Below are 12241 nucleotides of genomic sequence, written 5' to 3'. Positions count from 1 at the left end.
CATCTAAACTCGAGAGGACCCAACTCGAAACTCACACATAAATTTATAATATCAAAAAGGGACCTAACTTCAAAACCAAAAAAATCTGATACCCGATAAAGTGGCAATATATATAATATGTTTTTATTATTTTAATTTAAGTTATTATTTTGTTCACATAGACTACGTTTTTGAATTATGTGTTTGACTGCATAATTTTTCACCGATTGAAATTAAGATAAAAATACCAAAATAGACTAAACCAAACTTTTAACCATATGCAAAATCTGGTTATTTTACATTTCGATTTTATAAATGGTACAAAGTTAATGTTGATTAACTAATAGATAAAAATCTCAATATTTTTATTATGGCAATATAATTAATTATGTGATATATTGTTATAATAATTTAATTAATAAAATAGTTAGGATGAATGAAAATAATGAAATAGAAGATGGAATAAATCTGTTGAAAATAAGGTTAGTTCTATAAGTAAAATTACTAAAATGACACTATATTTTTTTTGTATTTCAAATAAAGGATCAAGATATTAAAAGATATTGTAATTAAATTATGTGTAATTTGATAAAAAAATTTAAGGAATGGTCTAAATAAAAAATCATACTTAAAAAATCATAGGATTTTAATTTAATAGATTAAATATATTGTTTACATATTTACACCTTTGGTTTTAATAGTTAATATTTTCTCATATTTCTAATTTTTCGCGTACGTAAGCAAAAAGGTGATAACAAAAACATAGTAACAGCTTTGGATTACTTAAATTGTACTATGATTTAAATATAAAATCACTAAAACAGAACAGGTTATCTAATGCATTACAACCAAAATGTTATAAATGTTTACAATATGTGCATATGAATTAAATACTAATAAATCGTGTATTATTGTAGTATACGCGTTTTTGATAGTGTAAACATCAAAAAACTATTCAAAATATAAAGCTTTGTAATAATTAGTATAAATTATATTGTATAATTCATAATATCAGCCCATATAATTATAGATTTTCATCACATTTTTTATGGGCTTTGGCAAAATGAAGTAAAGAAAATTGGGCTGAAATTTTATTTAATTTATCTAATAATTAAGATTGAGTAGCAGAAGTTGGTAATTATTAAGGAAAACTTAGAGTTAAGTACTTAAGTACTAATTGTGCTTCAGTTTTAATAGAATAGATGTTAAAATACCTAAACTTAGCATATAATTTGATTTGGTTTGAATATTTAGATAGATAATCAATACATATTTCAAATATTTTAGTATTTTGAATATATTTTAGCTATTTTAGATATTTACTTTTGACTATTTGTATATATTTTTAAGTATTTTAGATAATTTAAAAATATCTTATATATTTTGGATGCTTTTAATAGACATTAAATCTAAAATATATTTATATAGGGAGTATAGAAATCTATTTCAGATACCTGGAATACTTCAGTTCAGATCGGATTCGGTTTTAGTTGAACCCCTTCGGATATTTATTTCGGATATTTATTCAATTTCGATTTGGATTCGTTACTAATTTTTTTGGATCGGATTCGATTCTTCGGTTTTTCTGATTTTTTGTCCATAACTACTATTATAAAATCACTTTCATTCCATAGAAAGATAAAGTACAATGAAGGAGGATCGAGCAAGTATTTAGGGCTACCTGAATGTTTTAGTGGTTCAAAAATTGAGCTCTTCGCTTACCTAAAAGGGAGGGTTAATGGCAGACTGAATGTGTGGTATCTTAGGAAGTTATCACAAGGAGGGAAAGAGATTTTACTGAAGACAGCGGTCTATGCTCTGCATGTCTTCGCAATGTCAGTTTTCAAGCTTCCGAAAATGATCTGTGCTAATATCTCAAATGTGATGGCTAATTTCTGGTGGGGATCGGATGCTCATCTCAGAAAAATTCACTGGATCTCCTGGGATAAACTCTGTTTGCCAAAGGAAAGTGGAGGAATGGGCTTCAGAGATTTGGAGGCTTTTAATCAAACCCTTTTGGCAAAACAGGCGTGGAAAGTGCTCTCTTCTCCTCATTGTTTGTTGGCTCAGCTTCTCAAGAGCGGATACTTTTCTCATTCAGGTTTTTTGGAAGCCAAAGTGGGACAGAGACCATCTTTTGCTTGGAGAAGTCTGCTTTTTGGAAGGGATCTTCTCGTTAAGGGCATACAGAAAAGGGTTGGTGATGGGAATTCGATCTCAGTTTGGACTGAGAAGTGGATTGAAGATGAAAAGGACGGGTATGGCTTACGAGCCCCTTGGATAAAGAACATTACGTTTAATGTTAACCTGAGAGTAAGGGAGCTGATAGACTTTCAGAGTAGAAGATGGAACACTCAGGCTTTAGAGGAGGTTTTTGTACTTTCGGACATTCAGATACTGCTCAAGAACCAACCAGTGACTTCCAAGGAGGACTTTTGGGCCTAGAAATACAACAAATCTGGAGCTTATTCAGTGAAATCTGGATACTGGTTGGCAGCTCAAGAAAAAACCAAGGATCTGCGTAGGGTAATTGAGGCTTCCCCGTCGGTCAATATCCTTAAAGCTAACTCTTGGAAGCTTCGGACGGCCCAAAAAATTAAGATTTTTATCTGGAAAGCTATATCGCAAGCGCTTCCAGTTGTTGAATGTTTGATGGAGAGATGGTTAAAATGTGATGATAGATATCAGCTATGTGGCTTTGAAGGAGAATCAGTTAACCATGTGCTTTTTAGCTGCCATCTAGCTAGGATATGTTGGGCTCTCTCCAATATTCCCTCTCCCAGAAATGGCTTCAGTGAATCCTCGGTCTATGAGAACATCTCATACCTTTTAAGATTGAGAAATGATGGCATGAGTGGGCTTGATACCTTGCGTAGCTGACCTTGGCTACTGTGGTATTTGTGGAAGCATAGAAATACATTTATGTTTGAAGAGAAATTTTTTGAGGCAGATGAAATAGTGAGGAAAGCAAAAGAAGAAGCAGATTCTTGGTTTTTAGCCCAACAAGTTCAGATTGGAATGAAGTTAACAGAGGCGAATGTGAGTTGTGCTGAAGTTCCAAGCTTTGAACAGAATGTCTCCGTTGGTTGGGTTCAATGTGAATTTGATATGGACTGGTCAAGCCGAGGTAAGAACATGGAAGCCTCCTGGATTGTAAAAGACGAGAAGGGTAAAGTCTTGGAGCATAGCAAACGAGCTTTTTCGGAGGTGAAATCGGTGGGAGAAGAAAAATTGCAGTTATGGTTGTGGGTTATGGAAAACATGAAGAGTTTGAGAAAGAAGAAGGTCAAGTTTGTTTCAACTTTTGGAAATTTAATTGAAGCAATTGAAAAGTCAATCTTGTGGCCTGCATTGCAATATGAAGCAGGAGAGATCAAGAGAGAATTGCAGGCTTTTGAAGCGTGGGAGTTAAGGATTGGTTCTTGGACCACAATCAGAGAGGAACTTAGAACTTATCCAGTCCTATGTTGCCGCCAGTGCCGGTTCCAGGGGATATGACATATGTCATAGGTCCATCTTAAAATTAACTATTAACTAAATTTAGTGATAAAAAAAATTCATATTTATGTTTGTTTCTTACAACAAGAGTCTAAAATATTATGTTTAACCAATTATAATACATAAAAAAAATTTGTCTTTGTCGCTGGTCACCCGAGGTGGTTGGATCAGTTCTATGCATTTAGTGACTAACTGGTTGCTGATTTTTTGGATCCGCCTTTTTAGAGGTGTCAATGTGTAGGTTGTTAGTTAATCTAACTCTTTTTTGGACTGTGTATGGAGTAAAGTATTCTAATGTACTGGTTCTAAAAACCTTTCGGATAAATATGAAATTTCAATTTGAAAAAAAAAAAGAAAAAAGTACAAACTGACTCATCCGTCACACATGGCAGAGACATCTAGAGACTAGATACGTCAACACAAACGAAAACCATTATCGGCTAAAAGACAAAAGCCTGCAGCCATTATTACACCGTAAAACAAAACCTAGAACATCATTAGGGTTACTTAATATAATTAAACTCTGATTATCTCTGCCACCTTAGAGAGGTTTCATTATTCATTTACAGGTGCAAGGATCACACTTGCAGTCAGATCCACACTTGCATGCATCGTTCTCAGCGACACCCTCGCCAGAAGCCTCGTGCTGGTTCTTCATTGTGGGTGCAACGCCGAAGACGAAAGTCTCAGTCGTGGTCGACTCGCCGGAAAAGCCCAAGTCCGGGTACATTTTGCAACTGCGACAGCAGAAACATCACACGTTACGATCAATTGAAAACAGAGGTCGTGAATTATAAAAAATCTCAAAATTTTAAATAGAAAATTGTTACAATTGAAAACTAAAACAGAGGCTCGAGACGTACCCTCCGCAACCGTTGCCGCACTTGCAGCCAGATCCACAACCACAGTTTCCTCCACAGCAAGACATTTTCTCAAGAAAGACCGAAGAAATAGCAGAGAATGCTAATCAAATTAATCGCTGGTAGAAAGTTATCACAGAATGAAATTTTAGATTGATGAAGCTTCCAACTTTATAAGCTAAATGAGAGAATACTGACCATACACGTGTCGCAATCTTCTCCGCTCTTATCTCCTAAAATTAAAGATCAGTCCAGAATTAGTACTTATTTACGCCTTTACCCTTCGGGGCATTGATTCTCGTACGTCGGTTCAATAATTGTCGGAACAATAATTGTGGAGCGTGTGTTTGTTCTGGTACGTCCTAGAGCGTTTCGGAGTTCCGTGTGTTACAGTCTTACCACCGTCCAGATTTACACCGCCTTTTATGCATATCTAAATCTACGGTTGTAAATTAACTTCTTTTTAATCCACATGCACGCATGACACATCATTATTCTATTACTAGTGCTTTTGCAGAAAATAATAAAATTTTGAGATTTTTTTACTTTTTAATGAGATTTTGATATCTGTGTCTAGGAGCTACTCTCTCCTTCTTCCGTTCCTAAATATAAAATGTTTAGGAAAAAATACACATATTAAAAAAATTATATTTTTTGTCTAAAAAATATCATTAAAACTATAAAATAATTGTATTCAACCAATTACAAAATAAATTATTAAATATGATAAGTTATACAGTTTTTAATAAAAAAAAATTTACCTAGAAAGTTGAAAACATCTTATATATTGGAACATCAAATTTTTTTGAAACATCTTACATTTAGAAACAGAGAAAATATTTAAAAAAAAATTTTAAAATGAAAAACTATTAACAGAATTCAAAGTTTTAGATATATAATTTTATTTTATTGTTCCAAAAACCTCTTTTATATATGTGTTCTACTTCTCATACATTATGTAAGAAATAAACACAAATATTAAATTTAGTAATCGAAGTCAAATAGTAAGTCTTAGAATTACTTTTACAAGGAAAATATCCAAATTACCTTCTTGTAAATGAAATATCTAAAAATATATCTAAGAAAAGAGTTTTTTTTTTAATAAAATATCTAAGAAAAGAGCTATTTCTTGTCTTCTTGATATTATTAGAGAACAGAAAAGGAGAAGGCGAAAATCTTTCAAAAGGAGAATTCACAATGCGTGGTCGGGAGAGAATATAGGATTAATCATTTCCCAAATCTTATCCGAAATATCAAATATTACAAATATGAAAAGTGGTTTTTATTGTTGCCAAAGCCACATGCTATGCAATCAATGTTTTCATGTACTTTTTGGCAAATATATATATTCAAGATTCTAGAAATGAAAAATATCTTGGGGGTGAAAGTTGACAAGTTCAGCAACAGCGAAACACTGTTTATATACTTTCTATCCACGAACGACTGTCCATTTTTGCTTCTTTTTGGTTTTAACCTGTTTGATAAGGTTTTAAAAGTTTTAGGGTTAGTCTTACTCACAGAAGAATGAAAAGAAAGAGCATAGTTAGAGCATCATTATCTCTGGCATTTAGGGGGTTTCTTATGTTAATAATGTTATGAAATAACTTATAATTTATAGTATCGAGAAATTTAAATAAGAGTAGAATTTAATACCCGTAGGAAGCAAATAACACTACTATGAGTGAGAGAGTTTATTATAAGTAAGAAGAAGAAGATGTAATGGTTCTTTGATTATAAACTCTTGTTCTTGTTTTTGGTGTACAAAAGAGTGAGATGAGTGATGGTATTTATAGTGAACAACAATGCATAAAATATCAAAGATGGTGCTTGATTTGGTAAATGAGTGGGTGATCATAGTGCTTGATGAGTAGATGATCATAGTGCTTAAGTTGGTAAAGGGATGGAGGATCATTTCAAAGTTTATCTTATAACACTCCCCCTTGATCATCCATCTTGTATTAAATTAAGTTTCGTAATACTCCCCTTGGGAACCGGTGTCACTCTCCGCTCTCGCTCAACGTCTTTGTTGCCTCGTTAAAAACCTTTCTAGGAAAACCCAATGGGAAAAACCATAGTTAGGTAAAAAGAGTACAACTACGTAAGCTCCCCCTCGATTGAGCAATCATAGATCCTTCTGATGACGCATTCCAATGTTATGGACATGTTTTCTGAATACCGAAGTAGAGAGTGATTTTGTGAAGAGGTCGGCTGCATTGTCGCATGATCGAACATATCTTACTTCAATCTCTTTATTCTTCTCGAGCTCTTGAGTATATGAGAAGAACTTCGGAGGTATATGTTTGGTTCTATCGCTTTTGATATATCCTTCCTTCGTTTGAGCAACACATGCCGCGTTATCTTCATATAGAATAGTTGGCCCCGTACTTTTGTCAATCCCACTACTTGAACAAATGTGTTGGCTTATAGATCTTAGCCATACACATTCTTTACTTGCTTCATGGAGTGCGATGATCTCAGCATGATTTGAAGAGGTAGCCACAAGCGTTTGTTTCTGAGAACGCCAAGATATAGCAGTGCCTCCGATAGTAAAAACATATCCTGTTTGCGATCGGGCTTTGTGTGGATCTGAAAGATATCCTGCATCTGCAAAACCAACCATTTGACCATTTGAATCCTTAGGGTAAAATAAGCCTAAATCAATAGTCCCTTGTAGGTAACGAAAGACATGTTTAATTCCATTCCAATGTCTTCGTGTTGGAGATGAGCTAAATCTTGCTAGAAGATTAACAGCGAATGATATATCAGGCCGTGTACAATTTGCAAGGTACATCAACGCTTGCACTTAGATATGGTACTTCCGGACCAAGTATCTCTTCTTTTTCCTCAGGTGGTCGAAATGGATCACTTTCAATGTTAAGTGATCTAACGACCATCGGGGTGCTAAGAGGAGTTGATTTATCCATGTTAAATCGTTTCAACACTCTTTTAGTGTATGTGGATTGATGCACAAATATACCATTTTGTGAATATTCTATTTGTAGGCCAAGACAATACTGTGTCTGTCCAAGATCTTTCATCTCAAATTCTCCTTTGAGATAGTCTGATGCTTTTTGTATTTCTTTTTGAGTTCCAATAATATTTAGATCATCAACATATACCGCGATTATCACAAATCCGGATGTTGTTTTCTTGATGAAAACACATGGGCATATAGGATCATTCACATATCCTTCTTTTGTTAAATGTTCACTGAGACGATTGTACCACATACGTCCAGATTGTTTTAACCCATATAATGATCTTTGCAATTTTATTGCACATAACTCTTTAGGTTTGGAACTTAATGCTTCTGGCATTTTAAATCCATCAGGGATTTTCATGTAGATATCAGTATCTAATGATCCGTATAGATAAGCTGTAACAACATCCATGAGACGCATCTCAAGATTTTTATCAGCGGTTAGACTCATCAGGAATCTAAATGTGATCGCATCCATTACAGGAGAATATGTTTCCTCATAATCAATACCAGGTCTTTGAGAAAATCCTTGGGCTACAAGGCGAGCTTTATACCTTGTAATCTCATTTTTCTCATTTCGTTTTCGAACGAAAATCCATCTGTACCCAACTGGTCTCACATCTTCAGGTGTGAGTACAATAGATCCAAACACTTTTCGTTTGTTAAGCGAATCAAGTTCGATTTGTATTGCTTCTTTCCATTTATTCCAATCATGTCTCTTTTGACATTCATATATGGATTTCGGTTCTGGATCATCGGTATCTTCATTTACCTCACCTGACACGATATATGAGAAAGCATCATCAAGATCATTTTGTTCATTTCTATTCCATATCCTTTTATTATGGATGTAATTAATAGAAATCTCATGATTATCTTTCGATTCATGATGCTCTGATTCATCAGAGTCCTTATCATTTATTTCTCCCAAAATATTTTCTGCTATTTTGGGTGCATCATATATTTCAGCTTTCTTCTGTTTCCTAGGATTCTTATCCTTAGAACCAGCAGGTCTACCACGCTTCAGGCGTGTTTTTGGCTCTCGTGTGTCATCCTCCTTTTCTTGTTCATTTGGCATTTTGATACGAGCAGGAGCATTTGCAGCTGGTATATGAGATTTAGTTACCGTCTTGGTATCTGCAAATGCATCAGGTAGCTGGTTAGCTATACTCTGTAAATGCATAATTCGCCGAACTTCTAGTTCTGACTCTTTAGTAGGAGGATCAAGATATAACAATGATGGTACACTCCATTTTATATCACTTCCAACATTTTTGTTTTCTCCCCCTAGAACTGGGAATACATTTTCGTCAAAATGACAATCAGCAAAACGTGCTGTAAATACGTCACCAGTCTGTGGTTCTAGGTATCTTATAATTGATGGAGAATCACAACCAACATATATTCCCAACCTTCTTTGTGGTCCCATCTTTGTTCGTTGTGGTGGTGCTACAGGCACATATACCGCACAACCAAAGATTCTAAAGTGGGAAATGTTTGGTTCTCGACCAAACGCTAACTGAAGTGGGGAATACTTATGGTATGCACTCGGTCTGATCCGAATGAGTGCTTCTGCATGCAAAATGGCATGTCCCCATACAGAGGTTGGAAGTTTTGATCTCATGATCAATGGTCTTGCAATCAATTGCAGACGCTTAATTAAAGATTCAGCCAAACCATTTTGCGTATGAACATGAGCAACCGAATGTTCAACTTCAATTCCCATTACCATACAATAGTCATTGAATGCTTGGGATGTGAATTCACCAGCGTTGTCTAGTCTAACTCTTTTAATAGTATAATCAGGAAACTGTGCTCGCAGTTTGATTATCTGAGTTAGAAATCTCGCAAATGCCACATTTCGAGATGATAATAGACAAATGTGTGACCATCTACTGGATGCGTCAATTAATACCATAAAATAGTGGAATGGTCCACATGGTGGATGTATCGGTCCACATATATCACCTTGAATTCTTTCAAGGAACTTTGGTGATTCTTTCTCGATTTTGGTTGGCGATGGCCTTACGATCAATTTTCCTAGAGAACATGCAACACATGTCATTTTATTCCCTTGAGAAATCTCCTGGATTTTCAGTGAATGACCATGTGAGCTCTCTATGATTCTACGCATCATTGTACTGCCTGGATGGCCAAGGCGATCATGCCATAACGTGAACTCTTCTGGGTTCCGTTTTACTACAAGATTTGATTCGATCTCATCGATATAAGTATGATGTAATCCCGAAGGAAGTTCTGGAAACTTTTCCAATATGTGTTTTCTGCCACATTTTTCAGAAATTACATACATGTATTTCTTTCCATCCTCAGTTGCAGACTGAGTATCATATCCGTGAAGATATATGTCTTTAAAACTCAACAAATTCCTTTTAGAACTCGGAGAATATAAAGCATTATTTATGGAAAATTTTGTTCCATTCGGCAAAGTAAAGTTTGCTTTACCAGTTCCTTCAATCACGTCTGCAGGACCTGATATTGTATTGACGACAATTCTTGTCGGTTTTATATCAGAGAAATATCTCTTTTGTCTCAGAATAGTGTGCGTTGTTCCACTATCTGGTATGCATATTTCACGAATCCGTTTCTTGGATTTTGCTCCATTAGTATTTTGATCCATTTCCGAAATTATCATAAACATTAAATAAAAGTGAAACGTGAAATTTATTCATTGATTATATAAAGAAAACACACAATAATTATACATATATTTTTGTTAAAACAACATTATTCTTTGAAAAACATAATTATTATATATTAGAAATGAGGACTATTGAGCAGTCTTATTAGAAACATTTCCGTACTCTTCAAGAGTATTCTAGTCCAGCTCATTTGCGAAATCAGAGGATTCAAGGTATGAGGTCCCTTCAACGTTTTTCGTGAGGTTCATCTCTTTAGCCTTTCCTTTTATGGATTCTTGATATAACTTGCACAAATGTGGGGGAGTACGACATGTACGGGACCAATGTCCTTTACATCCACATTTGTAACATTTCCACTCTTCAAGAGCGTGAGGGAGATTGATTTCCTTCTGATGATCAAATCTGTCTTTCAAGGCTTGCCATAATACGGCTGGATCCTCAACGTCTCCATAGTCGTGAGTTAGATTCTCATCTAAATGCTTCTTCAGGAAGATTATCGCTTCGGCTATATGCTCGGGTGGCGATTTGTTACCGACTATTATCGCTTCGGCTATTTTTTTTTTTTATTACAAGATAAGGTTTCACATTTGTGACCCATCTGACATAATTTTCGCCGGTTTTTTTTCAGAGCCGGGAACTGGAGTTTCTCGACGTTTGCCATTTGTAAAACGCAAAATAATAATTTTATTAGAACTTCATAATTTAAAAACCGTTTACATTAACCATACAAGCAATTACAAGGAGAAGCGATGTAAATAAAATTAAACCGATAATCATCTTAAATTCACTTGGAGTAAATTCTCCATCGAATAAACCATAAATAGAAACACAAATAAAAATGGCACATAAAAACAAAAGTGCGCGAATCATCTTTCTTGAAAAATCGGAGGAGAGCGATTTGAAATTTTTTTTTTTTTTTTAGAGAAGATGAGATGTTTTGGATGATGAAATGAAGTGAAAATGAGTTGTATTTATAGATGAAAATTACTGTTCATGACCGTTGGAGAAAGGGGAAATTTTTGAAAAATTTTCTTTGTGACCGTTGGGTTAAATCGAGTGCACCAAAAATTAGTCTGAAAATATCGTATTAAACGGTCAATCAAATCTATAAAATTTCATAAAAGTGAAAAATTATGACAATGAAATATTTATGTTATATGACAACAAATCATGCGACGGCTCAGCCGATCAATGCAGAATAATAAATAAATTATACGGCGGCTCGGCCGACCAATTAATAATAAACAAGATATAAGGCGGCTCGGCCGACCAATAAATAATAAACAGGATATAAGGCGGCTCGGCCGACCAATAAATAATAAACAGGATATAAGGCGGCTCGGCCGACCAATAAATAATAAACAGGATATAAGGCGGCTCGGCCGACCAATAAATAATAAACAGGATATAAGGCGGCTCGGCCGACCAATAAATAATAAACAGGATATAAGGCGGCTCGGCCGACCAATAAATAAATTAAATTACTAGTAAATAATATAGGCGGTATTCCGGCCATTATAACATGATATAAATAATAGTAGAGGCGGTATACCGACCATTATAACAGGGTATAAATGATACAAATAAATTTTACCGAATCGCAGAGTGATCGTGCTGATAACGTGTTATGAAATAACTTATAATTTATAGTATCGAGAAATTTAAATAAGAGTAGAATTTAATACCCGTAGGAAGCAAATAACACTACTATGAGTGAGAGAGTTTATTATAAGTAAGAAGAAGAAGATGTAATGGTTCTTTGATTATAAACTCTTGTTCTTGTTTTTGGTGTACAAAAGAGTGAGATGAGTGATGGTATTTATAGTGAACAACAATGCATAAAATATCAAAGATGGTGCTTGATTTGGTAAATGAGTGGGTGATCATAGTGCTTGATGAGTAGATGATCATAGTGCTTAAGTTGGTAAAGGGGTGGAGGATCATTTCAAAGTTTATCTTATAACAAATAATACATTTAAAATAAATCAAAAACACTAATATACACAAGAGACGTCGCTTATTTTGGTTAAACAAGATACAGTTTTTTGAAGACACGTGTAGGCAGGGGATGATACCGTCTCTTCTAGTACAGCGTCCTGACCTCGGTCTCTCTCTATTGCGAAGAAGGGAAAAAGAAGAAGAAGCCATGGCAGAGACCTCGTCTCTCGGAGACTGAAACCAACCCACGTCAAAGAGATCCTGATCGGAACCCTAAACGAACTCAAACTGGGTCTGAGGTTCTTCAATTTCCTCGGCCTGCACAG

General features: G+C 34.8%; 1 protein-coding gene across 1 annotated transcript; it reads right to left on the bottom strand.

Moving 5' to 3' along the window:
• Window positions 1–3774: 3774 nt before the first annotated feature.
• On the bottom strand, window positions 3775–4571 carry LOC111206504 (metallothionein-like protein type 2, MT2-18). Its single transcript, XM_022703523.2, has 2 exons — window positions 4341–4571; window positions 3775–4214 (listed from the first exon to the last, which is right to left on the bottom strand). Exons 1-2 carry the CDS (start codon window positions 4403–4405, stop codon window positions 4037–4039), a joined length of 243 nt encoding a protein of 80 aa, XP_022559244.1. The 5' UTR covers window positions 4406–4571; the 3' UTR covers window positions 3775–4036.
• Window positions 4572–12241: the final 7670 nt, after the last annotated feature.

This window comes from Brassica napus, chromosome C5 (genome assembly GCF_020379485.1).
Source record: "Brassica napus cultivar Da-Ae chromosome C5, Da-Ae, whole genome shotgun sequence".
NCBI lineage: Eukaryota > Viridiplantae > Streptophyta > Magnoliopsida > Brassicales > Brassicaceae > Brassica > Brassica napus.
Note: the sequence above shows the minus strand (reverse complement) of the source record. Positions and strands in the feature narration are given on the sequence as shown.

Coding starts and splice junctions, on each gene's coding strand:
- LOC111206504 (XM_022703523.2), bottom strand. CDS start 4,405: ATGTCTTGCTGTGGAGGAAACTGTGGTTGTGGATCTGGCTGCAAGTGC. Junction 4,215..4,340: donor TGCGGCAACGGTTGCGGAGG/GTACGTCTCGAG, acceptor CTGCTGTCGCAG/TTGCAAAATGTACCCGGACT.